The following is a 15,976-nucleotide window of genomic DNA, read 5'->3' as shown; positions in this document are numbered from 1 at the left end:
CAATCACGCCCCTTTCAAAAATCATGGATCCACCCCTCGTAATGTATTATAAACAAATACGTCATATCGTTTCGGACCAAATAGCAATTAATATACCGTTCGTACACCTCAAAAAATATGTCTGTATTCACTGAAGGAGGGGGAATTAAACTGTCCCAGTGTCCTCCGTGCCTTGAGTTATTTGTTAAATATTTTACATATTAGTTTACAACTATGTAAATAGGTACGTATTTCGACGAATCAGTTAGATCATCCATTAACATAAATACCCAGATAAACATACAGGTAAGTGAGGTGTTATTCAAATCAATATATTTAAAAATAGACGAAGATCGAACAATACTATGGTCTTACACAATATTAGTACATAAATAATATGGCACCATAATTAGCCTTAAATGAAACAAAACTCCGATGCATTATTTAAATGAAATAAATATGCTGATTAAAACAATAAAAACAGAAAAGGCAAAAGTGAGATAGATGGTACCACACAATTCGACGTTCACATGTCCTATGCTTTCTCATACTTCTTCCTATTTCACACAGTATTTAACATATGTAGACAATTTTCTGACAGTTAAAGCCCGTACACAATGTATCTCATATGTCATACTTCAGAATTCATAATTAAATATATTTTCTGAAATGAACACTAATGGGATTCAGTTCTGATATCTTGGAAATAGATAAGACGGTAATGTTTATTTGTTATTCAAGTATTTTAGCTAAACACCTTGTATATTTCACATGTCCTTGGCTATCTCCCAAATTTTGTGGATTATTTACCTGCTTAATTCTGTAAGTAATTTATTAATAATTAACGAGTAATGATTGTGACAGATTGCTGTTTCCAAAGATCAGCCTGTATATCATTCGATTCATCTTGACATTTCAAACAAGAAAATATATATTGTTTAGGGGTGGGGATCAAGATATTTGAACATTTTCAAATTGTATTTTCACAAATGACCAATGGGAACTAATCCCATAGATCATCCAATTCATCTGGACATGTCAGACAAGAAATTGTATGGTTAAGGTTTTGGGATTGCAACCATTTACAAGATATTTCAATCTGATTAAAATTCTGATCTACTTTAACTCGCGTGCTCGTATAAGTATAACGAAATCAGAGAACTACATTTTTATTAGATTGCAAGATATTTAAGCATTCCCAAATGGTAGTGGGTTGTGAATCCCCCAAGAGACATACCCTTTATATCATGCCATGCATCTTGACATGTAAAATAAGAAATGGTTTAGGAGGAGTTATCTCAACCGTTTTCAATTAAGATTTTTTAATGAGGATGACCCCTGGGGACACAGACGCCCTTTATTTCATTTCATTTATCTTGTCATATAGAACATTTTCCATTCATTAGATTCTCCATACCTTATACGGTTTTTTGTGTAGTTTGAAAAATATTGTTCAAGGTCGAAGTTAAGGGTCATAAAGGCCTATTGACCCTTTAACCTTTTAGAAGGTCATATGATCATTACTGTAGACTTCATTTTTTACACATACTCTTCTCAAATTGACAATCATTTAAATAATGTAAAGCTTTATTTGCTTATTACGTCCATAGTGACCAAAGCCATACACACAAGTCATTTATCAATACGTGTAAACATAACATTGAACAGACAACTACATTGACAAATGATACACAAGGTTTTATCTTTTGAAAAAAATGTGTATGTTTAAACATGACAATAAAAGATACCCCTTAGGTTTTCAAAGAAGACTCCACCCTTTTGAATCAGTTTAAGCTATCCTATTTCTAATTATTGGTTCATTTGATTCCAAAGTCATATTAAGTGATAAGTGTCAAATTCAGGGACATGACAAAGGTGGTTAAAATGATCCATAATGGATATAGGTGACCATAGTGGACATAAACGCGCTATGACAAAGTTAAAATGTCACTAGTGAGTGGAAAAACTAAGTCTCTTGAAACGATCAATTACTAGTAACTAAATCATGATGACGACCTTGTAATTGTGAAAACATAGTTCTAATTGATAAGTTAAAAATGAATCACGAAGTTAATAAAAAACGATAAGTTAAAAAAAAATATAATACCCAAAAGAAAAAAAACGACTATAGAACAAGCAACAAAAAAAAAACATATAGAACGCTAAAGTTAAAACAAAAACTAACCCAATCAAAAATCCGTGGTGAACTCGGTAGCTTCATTTTAGCTCTGGAAAAGCAATAAATGTATTCACATTGCATCATCACGATACCTACTTTAAAAGCCAGATAATAAGAATTGTTTTATATACAGAACCTAATATTATTGTCTGATTGGTTGTTTCTTATGGGTTTTTCCCAAAATACTATTGTCGGAAGCAGAGATGCAAATGAACGTTGTTAAAACATCAATCTTTTATCTCTCCGTGGATTTTTTTCACAGGAATTAATATAATTACATTTCGCAGATCCAAATGATTTGCACATACCAAAACCGGCTGTTTGTAATGATTTGTCTTTCATTTAAAAGAGGGACGAAAGATACCAGAGGGACAGACAAACTCATAGATCGAAAACAAACTGACAACGCCATGGCCAAAAATAAAAAGACAAACAGACAAATAATAGTACAGATGACACAACATAGAAAACTAAAGACTAAGCAACACGAACCCCACCAAAAACTGGGGGTGATCTCAGGTGCTCCGGAAGGGTAAGCAGATCCTGCTCCACATGTGGCACCCGTCGTGTTGCTTATGTTATTACAAATTCGGTTAAAAGTCTAATTCGGTAAGTCACATTCGTGAAAAGGGAAGGGTATTGTAGTTACGACATAAGGAACACATCCGATATCATCTGTGAAACGGTTATTCCATAACGGTCAACCAACTACCAACTCGTGATGGCGTCCGTAAAATTTACGAAGGAATGATTTCAACTTCACCATTTGGAACTCTTGGTTTAATAGCTTCCTTGTGAGCAGCAATCCTCTATCAAGGAAATCATGATAGGAAACACAAGCCCGGGAATATCGTATCAATTGGGAGATATATACTCCGTATGCAGGCGCTGCTGGAATGTTGCTACATAGAAATGGAAAGTTCACAATTGGGAAGCTGAAATCATCTCTTTTGTCGTAAAGTTTTGTTTTCAACCGACCCCCATTGTCAATTTCTAGATATGAAGTCAGCCTCATAATAATAAAGAAACAAGTCGGCAAGAAGAAGGGCACAATTGGTTCCCATTGGAATTCCAACAGTCTGTTGAAAAAAAGATTCTTTAGATCTCATAGCTCTATACTAGTATAATTTGTGTACGAATGAATATATAAGATACCACCAATCTTAAATCATACACCTGAATTAAATTTTTAAAGACCACAGAAACAGATGTAAACAATCCAAATATACCGGTATGTTATATTAATATTTTGTTTTTGGCAATTTTATAATTTTACAGTAACAACTATACAAACTTGGGTATTTTTATTTTCTATGATAAAGAGTTCTAATTCTTTTGTTTTATTTGAACGGATATTCGCCTGAAACATAGTTCTAAAAAATGTTTCTAGGAATAACTAATAAACTATTTTTGGCGTGCAATATAACTTTTTCATAAAATTTCTCTTTTGTAGGCTCTGTAGTTGATTCCACATCGCCTTTATTAGCAACTATATAACTTAATGATTATGAAAAATTATATAAAACTCACTCAGAAAGGTTTGCATAGTTAATCTTCCAACATTTTATTATTTTTTTTATTTTTTCTTCGTAGTACGTGTTTGTTAAATGGACAAGATGGACAAAGAATGTGCATATGATTTCAGCCATGAAAAGCGTGGAATTGCGTTACTGATACACAATGAAGAATATGGCCCCGAATCTGGTTTCAAAAATAGACCAGGGGATAATGAAGATTTTAAACACATGTTGGAGATATTCAAGGAACTTGAGTTTGATGTTCACCCTTATAGAAATTTAACATCAACGGAAATATCTAAAAGAGCAAAAGAAGGTATAAACTAAATCATTATTAAAGTTTTATGAGCTCAAGGACAACAAAATTCAATACATGAAAATGTAACATATGGTATTGATTACCATTAAGGGAGTGGGGAGTTAAAAATCAGAAAATTTGCGTATTAAATTTGTTCCCTTTACACTCACTAACTAGTTTGAACTGCTAAAAGGTATAAACAGGCAATTCTTGTCATATTTATGTCCTTACTTTTAGTGTGATTTATTCAATAATGCCTATAACAAACATGTAAAAAACCCTAAACACACAGGCAATCATACCAAATCTTCTTATTTTTATGTTTACCATATCAATTCTGAACGGACGAATGTATAAGCAGATTTATAGAATGCATCGATGCTGATGATGATACGTTGTTACGTTTTTGTAATTGTGTATTTTCTAGTTTCAGAGATGTCCAAAATTCATGAAAAATCCGATTGTTTTGCCTGTGTCATTGCTTCACATGGAGAAGAAATAGAGTTGGAAACCGAAAAGAATATTCATATCAAAGAACATGTAATTGTAGGCATTGATGGGCAAGTTGTCAAAACAAGGGATATTGTAGAAATGTTCAATGCAGATAATTGTAAAGAACTTAAAGATAAACCGAAATTCTTCTTTATTCAGGTAAGCACAATAGGCAATATAATGTTTTTTGGCGTTTAGCTGTTCCATTTTTCAAACGTAATGTATTTCTTTTGTTGATGGTACCATTTATCACATTACAATTTATTGTTATACAGTAACTAATAATTCCACAGGAGTATATTTTAGATCGTCTTATTCATTCAAACACTGCTAAATATTGCTAGACATGTTTTATTGTAATAGATTACAATTTACTTTATGCGTGTTATTGTTAATACAGGTAAGTTATTTTTTCTTTCTTAGTGAAACAGACTTATTCAATAAAGTGATTTCAGTTTAATGAATTCATTCAATAAAGATCAATAAAGTGATTTCATTTTAATAAATTCCAGGCTTGCAGAACTAGCAATGCTACCGTTTTAGGAATGGACAGTGGACATACAGTAACAATAACAGAACAAAAGCAGCCGCAAGGTGGCATTGTTGATGGTATTGAGAATATGCAAGCTGACTCTCAAATAATCGACAAAGTTGATGCAAATTGTATATCAACAAATGCAAACTCTCTGTGTGAAAATAATCTTGATACAAGACACTTGTCATCTGCTGAACAACAGGTAGTTCACCAGGTAACAGACGTTGAATGCCCTGATGATACTTTACTGATGTTTGCCTCCTTATCTAGTAAGTACAAATGTCATAAATGAAATAAAGAAGGAAGACACCAAGGGCTATCAAAATCTTAGGTCGAAAGATGACGGACAACACTCAGACGAAAGGGAAAAAAAAAGAAACAGTTCGAAAAATATTACACAGAAAGCTACAGACTGAGCAACACGGACTGCACTGAAAACTGACAGTAAACTCGGGTGTTGAGGAAGGGTATTCAGGCGCCATCTATTTTTGTTTATAAAGACAAATTAAAATTCGGTGAAATTATGAACGTGAATAGTAGAACGGGATTTATGTTTTTGACAAATTGAACATATTCGTGGCCATATGATACATATATCCCGTTTACCTTCACATGCGCTTAGGGTATGGTCCCCTTTTTCTTGTTATATTTTTTGTGTGGAATTTTTATAAGAAATTATTCAATATTTCAACTTATTTTCGCTCTTTTGATATTATCTAAATTGCTCTTTTAACTTATGTCTACATGTTCTTGCTCTTTTCTGTACAATCTTCCAATAACTAAGAGTGCTGCACGTATACAAGACTCTAATGTAGTAAGTTTCAATATAATTGTGAAATTATCGCTGATTACAATAGTTTATTGTTATAAGTTTTAATAAAAAAATGTCTGCCCAGGAAAACATTTGATTGAAACAGCACATTTCAACAGAACGGCACATCTACATGTGTGCTAATTCAAAGCGCGCACATCAATAAATATACGTTTATACGATTTATATTTGTATTAAATGAATCTTGATTGACAGTGAAAATAAAATTTCACAATTTTGATTTGGTTTACAAGCAATATAAGACTACTGGACAATTCAAATACATCAGATTTTGTCCGTCATATTTTTGTACATGGAATAAAAGAAAACCTTCTGTATGTTACTTAGTAATTTTGGCTACTTGTCGTAAAATTATTATTTTTTCAATGAATGTTATTATTCAACGTAGATGGGGAAGGGAGAGGGGAGACTAAATTAAAATCCATAGAAATTTTTTTAAGCGTATGGGCTCCTTTTGAAGCTACAGGTTGTGCAAAATTGTCAGATTTTGTATAGATCCTTCATGGAAACTCATTTTTGTGTGATAAAAAGAAAACTTAACCACAGAATTTAAAGATAAAATATGAGAAGATAGCTCTTATAATGTGCTTTCAGAAAATAAAAATAGAAATTGGGGTCACGGGATTCGTTTTACTTCTACAAAACAAAATAGGTAAATTCATAACATATTCCTTTATGAAAGTAACTTGATCTGAGTTATCTCCCCTTAAATGGCAAAGATGAAAACAATTGAATCGAACAAAAAGTATTCTGTATTTGTAAGAAACAGTTGAAAAAATATTATAAAACAAATATTTTTTTTCATTTATTTCAAAAGTTTTGTAAATGAATTACATTCTTCTCTCGAAATTTTCCCATTTTATTAGAGATCTAGGTCGATTGTTTCCTGCTATTTCACAATCCAAGATGGTGGAAGACACCCGATCTACCTTAACTCGAATAATTCTGCCCCCTCTAGCGGCCTTTAGCCTATCGTTAATGCAGCAATCGGAGATTAGTCGGAGATCGGCGGAATATAACGACTGACATTATTCGGGTTAGATCTACCTTGGAAAAAAGAAAAAAAAGAAAAATATGAAGGAAAGCCCATGCGATTTTCTTCTATTCAAAATTCATACTTAGTACTTTATTTGCCCTTTAAATATTTCACAGATGAGTCTTTTGAACACGAAACGCGTGTCTTGCGAACACAATTTTAATCCTGGTATCTATGATGAGTTTATTAAAAGAGCATAAAACACTTCTAAATAATTCAATTCATTTGGTCAATTCTTGGTTGAAGAAACATGTTTTGTTGTCTTATTACTTACCATTTTAACCGATTGTGCTTACACATATTGAAGTTTTTCATAAGGTTCCTTAAAAGTATTCAATAAAATCATTGATCCGGCGCCTCGGGCCAATAAACTATACGCATAATGATAAATTTTCAATAGAAAATTAGGAGAAATAAAAGAACTTAGTGTAATGTATTATCAAATGACAAAATTACATTATGTATTTTACAAATATACGCTAGTTTACACACTGTTTTTATATATGTTGTGTACAAGTTATCATTTTGTACAAATTATAATTTGTCATAAAAAAAATTGTACAAATTATAATTTGTATTTTGAATTTGTACAATTACAATTTGTACAAAATTTGACAAAAATTCACTTGTAACATGTACAATAATTATAGTATGGATTTTGTTATAAAAAAAGCATTGATACACACTATAAACCTTATTTACAAAACACAAAAATAGTTCTGTATCATTTGTTTGAGCATGTGAGTGAATTATGGCATCGGGAATTGCACAACATCTTTTGCTTTTTTACATTTACATTTAGAAGTGCTGCACCCCTTTTACATTTACATGAAAGAAACCACTGACCACCAGTTTTTGAAAGCTTTTTAACTGTTTCACGTAGCAAACGTTGAAGCTCAGGAACCGTTGCTGCGAATAAAGATGTGTCTTTAACAGCTTCAATTTGATTTCTTGACACATATCATGTTAAAATTCCTACAGATGTTCCAATGCGGTACCCAAATTCTCCAGATTCAATAATTACACATAAGATATTTCGAGGATCAGTTGGGGCACGATCATAGACAAGACAAGACAAGACAAATACTAAAAAAGTCTAAACATTTGTTACATACAAAATATAAAGCTTAGTACTGAAGAATTGGTATAATGACATTATCCCCAACAGCAATAATTTCCGTTTCGTTTTCTTGGTTAGATATTCGACTTGGATCTGTTGGCCAGACAGCGCACGCTTCCAGGCACGTATGATTGGTGTTTCAACGTCAGTGTCATCCTGATTGTCACTGGTGCCAATTTCTATTACACTATCAGAATTGTCACTGGTGCCAATTTCTATTATACTATCAGAATTGTCACTGGGGCCAATTTCTATTACACTATCAGAACACTATCAGAATTGTCACTGGTGCCAATTTCTATTATACTATCAGAATTGTCACTGGGCCAATTTCTATTATACTATCAGAATTGTCACTGGTGCCAATTTCTATTATACTATCAGAATTGTCACTGGGGCCAGTTCTATAATACTATCAGAATTGTCACTGGGGCCAATTTTTATTACACTATCAGAATTGTCGCCGGGGCCAATTTCTTTTATACTATCAGAATTGTCACTAGGGCTTATTTTTATTATACTATCAGAGTTGTCACCGGGACAATTTCTATTGTACTATCAGAATTGTTACCGGGGCCAATTTCTTTTGAACTTCAGAATTAACTGGCATGCATGTACCAATTACATTTCCCGTCTCCACCTGGGTATTTTTGTATTTTGTAAATAACGTTCATTGTGTTGTCATTGAATAAAAATAATATAGTGTGTATCAATGCTTTTTTTTTAACAAAATCCATAGTATAAGTGAATTTAAGTCAAATTGTACAAATTGTAATTTGTATTTTGACTTTGTACAAATTGTAATTGTAATTTGTACAAGCAATTTTTGTAGAAATTACAATTTGTACAAAGTCGAAATACACAAATTATAGTTTGTGCAATTGTTTTGTACAAATTATAATTTGTACAAAATGATAACTTGTACACAACATATACACTGTGTTGTTTGCAACAGTTTTCATTATGTAAGATAAATTATGATTTTGTAGGAAACTATGCCGTTCGGAATCCCACTAATGGTAGCTGGTTATTAACTAGTCTTTACAGTCAAATCAAGGAACATATAGACACTGGTAAAATATGTTCGACAGAATTTATGCAAATCTTAAATGGTGTCTTGAAAGAAATGACGACAAAGAACTTCAAACCATCTGATACCACTTCACGATTGTACGGAGCATTTTCTCCTGGCTGTTATACGCACTGTCTGTCAAGGGATGTTCTCTTTCTGGAAAAGCAATACAAATAGAACTGTCGCTATTGTAACGTTTTCGCTCTGTGTTGCTATAGCATTTTCGATACCCTGAAGTGAAACTATGACCCATTGGCAAAACTAGACAATCCGTCAGACAAACTTATACTCGGCAATAAATACTATTTCAAATGACTGCTCCCTTGGGTCAACTCAACCCGTAATCCAATAGATATAGTTAAAAATGCGTTGTTTCAGTAGACAGAAATAACCAATTCATATAAAGTTAATGATTTAATGAAGTATTATGATCAGTTATAGACTTTCAATATTAATGCAAACTATATCTTTTTTACATGAGATCAACATACAATGAATAACATTTTAATAGTATGCAAGCTAGTGAGTAACTCTGGTCAAGTTCTATATACAAATGTATTAAATAAACAATCTTATTAACAAGTAGTTATAGAAATCTCTATAATTATATAAGCTGTGTCGACTTCTCAAATGTGTAAGTTGCGACTCCTGATTTTACTGTACTTTTGTGAAGATTCGACTTCGTAATATGTAAAGAATCGTTGGAAATTAATAATAATAATTTCTATACTATTGGTATTTCAAGTAAATAATATAAGAATCACTTTAACTGTAACTTTCTTAAAAGAAAAACTATGTTGATGCCTTATTTGAATAGCGACTTTAAAACTCGAGTCTGCGTCGTTGAGTCTCTGTATAAATATGAAATATCTTTATCTTTCCGACTTTTTGTGTACTTTTCAGTATATAATTTGTAGTCTAATCTTTAGAGTCTCTTATAATATGAAACTTATAAATCTATGTTTTACATAAAGTAAAACTCTGAGAAAATATTTCCTAACCTTTTGAAGTGAAAGCTTAAATTGTTAGCTACAGTGACGAAGGGATTTTAATATTTAGGCTTGTGATTGTAAGCAACCTTTTGCCACGGTAGTCCGATCACGACTAACGCTTTCAATAGCAGTCCAATATATATACAACAAAAAGACTTGAAAGACTTCGTATTGACGTCAAAAGCGACTCAAAAGACTCTATTTCAACGTAATATCGCTGTTCACGACAGTGCACTTTGACGGTTTACGGTAAGCGACTCAAGTGAACATGGCGGACATTACAAGGAAAAAGAGAGACTCTGAGTCTCTAGAAACTTTACCAGGTTAACTAATTCACTGAATATAAATATATATAGAGATTAAAACAACATTATACAATCATCAACAAATACATAAAGGTAGGTCCAGTATAAGGAAATTCCGTATTTACACTGTACAAAAATAAATAGAAAGGCGACTCATTTTCAGATGGGACTTGACGTTATTTTTATCTTTGCTCAAGTTACTGTTTATAAAACAATAATATTTTAAAAGTACTAAATATCTGAGATAACTTATTTAAATGAAAAGAAACATATTCAACAATTTGTAAGTATTCAATGCGGTTACACGGAGATTTAACTGTTGATAAAAAATAAAAAGGGGGGAGGGGACACATACTGTTGAACAATAAGGACGAAATCCGTTACATTGCCCCCTTCTTTAAAAAATTGTCCGACAAGTTTATTTACTAAAATTATTTTTATCATTAATAGATATAATACCTTTATAATATACATTTCTTCAAAATTGACTCACATAAATACAATAAATAAATGCACTTTATATACAAATATACATACTCTCAACTCACAACACTGTAAACAGGAATGAAACATTCAAGTTTCATTAATATTTTCTAAATAACCAATCCCTTCCCAAACTATCAAAAACTTTACCCAACCCAAAATTTTTCCTAAGTACTCTACCTTAAATATAAATTTTTACATAATAACTAATTTCTAAAAGCCAATAATTGTCCGAATATAAACACAGGTCTAATGGTAAAAATCGAAGTCCATATACTCTTCTTCTAGGTCCAAATTGAATTCTTCTTCTGTGTCTTTGTCCACCACTATTCTGCTATCTTCTGTAGTTTGAACTTCTTTCTCTATCTTTACAACTCTCCTTGTCTGGGTGGCTATTGTTATTAGCATGACCCGCCTATCCTCAGTTTGTGTAGATATTTGTTGTTGTTGTAGCTCCTCTGTTTGTGTCTCCTTTTCCTTCAAACTGCAAAAAGATGGGTCTTATATCCAAGTTTATAAACTGTGCCATCAGGCAGAATGCATGTTTCATCTTTCCTAATGGCACCATATCCCGTGGGCAATACACTGCCTGTGTATTTTCCCGTCTTCTTTGCCTTCTCAGCCACGACCATGCATTTAGATGCTTCATAAGAACATTGACAGCGGGAGGGTGGGGCCTGAAATCTGTCTTCAGGACAGACTTCATCCCGAATAGCAGGCAACTCCAAATGCCTACTATCCCTCATGATAGCTGTAGGTGTTTCTGTTGGGGCTGTCAAAATTGGTTCCTCTGGTACAATAATGGATGCTTCTACTATTAACTCTTCTACTGCCTGTCTAGTAGGCGAGTCAAACAGTTCAACCAAACTTTTCTTCACAGGCGACAGGGAGCAACCATAGTCTTCAATGCCCAAAGATATGCTACATGGTGATATTTCTGATAGTGGTGATATAGGTTTGATAGATTTAGTTAGAATTGGTGTTAATGGAGGTGTTCTTGGCCGGGTAATAGTAGAGTTTTCCTTGTTGTGTCTTTGATGAAAATTTGTAGTTGGCACTGTTGTTCTGGTAGGGGTTTCTGGTATGATCAGCTCTCTGTCCTTAGTCCTGGGGTTCATAATGTGTCGGTGCACATGCTTCTCATGATCAACCAAGCGAAACCTTTTACTTGTTGGCACTAAGTAAGAACAGAATCTACACTGTAGCATCTTCTTGGGATGTTTGTCCCTGACATGTCTTGTCAATTGTCTTCTCAGATTATATTCTGCACCACATTGGAAGCAGAAGAAAGTCATCTGAAGTATAAAAATACTATTTTGAGAATATATTCAATTTTAATACACAGCACAGTCGACCAGTACCCATTGCTTTCATACTTTGGTAAGTATTTATACTTAAATTTCTGTTTTTCATTCTATTTAAAAATGAAACACATTGCTTTTTATTAACACACAGCAAGAAACCTTGCTATGATAAATATACATGAACACAAAAAATGCGTTCTTTTTAATTATTCAAACACATTTACTATATTTTTAAAGTTCAAATACGAACTTGAAACATCTTTTATTTATTTTTCAGATCCCAGCGGCAACCACAGTGTCAACAGTATTGTCAGTGCTTTGACTCATTGTCAATTGACAAGTGTTTTCTTGTTCTTTTACCCAGTTTCGAACATCAACAAAGAATGGTTTTAGCCTATCATGATGCACAATTTGCATTTAAGACGTCGGTGTCTTTTTAAGCTTATATATTAAATCAGATATAATTTCCACAACAAAGTATGGGCCATCCCAATTCCTTTGCAACTTTGGACTCAGTTTTTGCTTTCTATTAAAAGTATAAAGCCATACTACATCGCCTGTCTTGTATGTGTTATCATATGCCTTAACATCATTCTGTCGTTTTTGTTTGTCACTATTTTTAGAAATATTTTGTCGTGCTTTAGCAGACACTTTCCATATGCCTTCCTGCATATTTTCAACATAATCATTCAGTGATCCTGTTTCGTCAGGGTATTTAATTTTCTGGGGATGGGGACCATATATCAAGTCAACTGGCAATTGTATTTCTCTGCCTAGCATAAGCATACTAGGACTAAACCTAGTCGTTTCATGTTCTGATGAGTTGTAAGCCATTAAAGCCAAGGGAAATTGCTCATCCCAATCCCTTTGATTTTTACTGATATATTTACTAATTGTATTTTCAAGGGTTCTATTATAACGCTCCACAAGACCATTGCTTTGTGGCCTAAATGATGTAGTCCTTGTTTTGTCAATTTTAAATTTAACACAAAGTTCCTTGAATAAACTAGACTCAAATTGTCTCCCTTGATCTGAATGCATTTGACAAGGTACTCCAAATCTACAGAAGAAATGGTTAACTAAATTATCAACTATGGTAGTAGTCTCTATGTCTGGCATGGGATACCCTTCTACCCATTTAGTAAAATAATCTGTTACAATTAAAGCATATTTGTTACTTTTATATGAAATTGGTAATGGGCCTATCATATCCAAGGCAACTCTTTCCATTGGAGCACCCACTTTATATTGTTTCATTTTACTTTTAGTTTTCCTGGGAGGCTGTTTGCGTGAATTGCAAACAATACAGTTTTGCACCCATTTGGTAATTTCGTCTTTATGACCAACCCAATAAAATCTATTTTGAGCTCTGGCTACAGTTTTGTGTATACCAAAATGTCCAACTTGTATGTTAGCATGTAACATTTTCATAATATTTTCTTTCCAGATTTCAGGGACTATGAATTGTAAATTACTTTCTTCAGTGGTAGCATTTATCCACTTTATTAGTACAATGCGATCCCGCTGAGACCAGTATTTTGTAAGTTTTACATCGTGTAAAGCCACATCGGCCCATTCAGGTCTGTTATTATTATCAGACTTGAGACGGTATAAATTGAACAACACATTGTCGCTCTTTTGAGCTTCAAACATTTCTTGATTTGTTTCATGCTCATACCACATAGCTGAGTCTGTTTTATTTGAAAAAGAGGTCTCTTGAGAGTCCTGCAATTTAGCCATTCTTAAATAGTCAACTGAAGTTTCATCGGAATTATCAATTTCTTTTTTATCCTGTTTTGAACAATAACTACATGGAAAACATTGTCTGCGAGACAAACCGTCTGCCTTACCATGTTGTCGACCAGGACGGTGACGAATTTCAAAATTATATGTGTTTAAGGTCTCAAGCCATCTGGCCATTTGACCTTCAGGATTTTTGAACCTGAGAAGCCATGTTAAAGCTCCATGATCTGTGCGTACTTTAAAATGTGTACCATAGAGATAGTGATGAAAATGTTTAATGCTTAATATTACAGCTAAAAATTCTCGTCTTGTTACACAGTGTTGTCTTTGCGCTTTACTGAGGGATTTACTGTAATATGCTACTACAACTTCTTTGCCTTCATGAATTTGAGAAAGGACTGCGCCGATTCCGAAACCACTAGCATCAGTATCTAATATGAATTGTTTTGTCATATTAGGGTAGCCTAAAATTGGCGCAGACATTAAAGTCATTTGGAGTTTCTCAAAAGCTTCATTACATTCTTTGGTCCAATCAAAAGTACAATTTTTCTCTGTTAATTTATGCAGTGGCCTTGCAATTTCAGCAATTTTTTTAATAAATTTGCGGTAATATGAACATGTTCCGAGAAAACTTCGAACATCTGTCATTGATTTAGGCAATGACCATGTTTTTACACAAGCAATTTTATCAGGGTCTGTTGCTATACCCTCACTTGAGACAATATTTCCGAGGAAAGAAACTTGTTTCTGAAACAAACTACATTTTTAGGTGAAACCTTTAGTCCTTGTTGTGCTATTCTATCTACTACATCACTAAGTCTTGATAAATGAGATTCAAATGAATCTGAAAACACTATAATGTCATCAATATATATAAGACATGTCTGCCAATTAAGGCCAGCCAAAGTGTACTCCATTTGGCGTTGAAAAGTGGCAACCCCATTACACAGACCCATAGGCATTACATTAAAATGAAATAGCCCTTTTGTACTAGTAAAAGCTGTCTTCTCTTTATCATTCTCGTCCATCTCTACTTGCCAATATCCACTTGAAAGATCAAGTACACTCAGCCATTTAGAGCCTCTCAGAGCATCAAGAGAATCGTCAATGCGACACAAAGGATATGAGTCTTTTATTGTAAGTCCATTTACTGGTCTAAAATCTATACAAATTCTGGTGGAGCCATCTTTCTTAGTCACAGGCACTATACAAGATGCCCAGGGACTTTTTGAAGGCTCAATTATTTTACAGTCCAAAAGACATTGGATTTCTTTATCCACTTCATCCCTTTTTGTTAGGGGTAAACGCCTAGGGGGTTGCTTAACTAGTTTGGCATTACCCGTGTCAATTTTATGTTTAATGGCAGTAGCCCTTCATAAATCATCTTTATTTTTAGAAAATGTTTGATCATGTCTTTTTAAAAGACTCTCTAACTGATCTATTTGACCCTCATTCAAAATCTCACTACTCCTTAATTTTAAATCTTGTAAAAGACTAGGTAACTCCTTGACTTCATCACATGAACTCAGCCGCCTAAGTTTTTCTGTCCTTGGTTCATTGGAGACTGAACCTATGTCAATAAGTTCACATGTGGCAACATGTGTGAAAGGCTGCATTATTTGTTCATATTTACTTAAATTAACCATTCTTATAGGTACTTGACCACAACTGGGGTCCACTAGTGCTTTAGCAACTAGTAAAGTCTCAGTATGTTTTGATGGTATTGGTTCAATTATAGCATTCATTATGCTACTTGAATCGCCTTCAACAATTCCTGATATAATAATTTCTGTATTTGCTTGGATAGTAAGTTTGTCACTAAGTTTAATTTTAAACGTTGAACTCATTTGACTTTCTTTTATACAATCTATTCTTGAGTCCTTCAATGTTAGCACCCCATTGCCCATGTCTACGGTACAGTTATTTTTATGTAAAAAATCAAAGCCAATTACTGCTGGCGCGTCAATCTCTGCAACATTAAATTTTTGAATTACTGTATAATTTCCAATTTTAATGGGTAACACTACATGACCCATTGTATTTACAAATCTACCATCGGTCAAACAAAGCCGCTGGTTATTTCTTTGAA

The 15,976-nt window shown here is 33.2% G+C and overlaps 1 protein-coding gene across 1 annotated transcript; it reads left to right on the top strand.

Annotated features, from left to right (window-relative positions):
- Positions 1 to 82: 82 nt before the first annotated feature.
- Positions 83 to 9,642, top strand: LOC127729076 (caspase-7-like). The gene is made up of 5 exons (XM_052236732.1): positions 83 to 223; positions 3,752 to 3,991; positions 4,401 to 4,624; positions 4,978 to 5,269; positions 8,978 to 9,642. The coding sequence occupies exons 2-5, from the start codon at positions 3,766 to 3,768 to the stop codon at positions 9,235 to 9,237; spliced, it is 1,002 nt and encodes a 333-aa protein (XP_052092692.1). The 5' UTR covers positions 83 to 223; positions 3,752 to 3,765; the 3' UTR covers positions 9,238 to 9,642.
- Positions 9,643 to 15,976: the final 6,334 nt, after the last annotated feature.

This window comes from Mytilus californianus, unplaced genomic scaffold (assembly GCF_021869535.1).
Source record: "Mytilus californianus isolate M0D057914Y unplaced genomic scaffold, xbMytCali1.0.p SCAF_2, whole genome shotgun sequence".
Taxonomy (NCBI): Eukaryota; Metazoa; Mollusca; class Bivalvia; order Mytilida; family Mytilidae; genus Mytilus; species Mytilus californianus.
Note: the sequence above shows the minus strand (reverse complement) of the source record. Positions and strands in the feature narration are given on the sequence as shown.

Excerpts from the sequence above, each read along its gene's own strand:
- LOC127729076 (XM_052236732.1), top strand. The coding sequence starts at position 3,766 with ATGGACAAGATGGACAAAGAATGTGCATATGATTTCAGCCATGAAAAG. Across the intron at positions 3,992-4,400 it reads ATCTAAAAGAGCAAAAGAAG|TTTCAGAGATGTCCAAAATT; the intron begins GTATAAACTAAA and ends TGTATTTTCTAG. Across the intron at positions 4,625-4,977 it reads CGAAATTCTTCTTTATTCAG|GCTTGCAGAACTAGCAATGC; the intron begins GTAAGCACAATA and ends AATAAATTCCAG.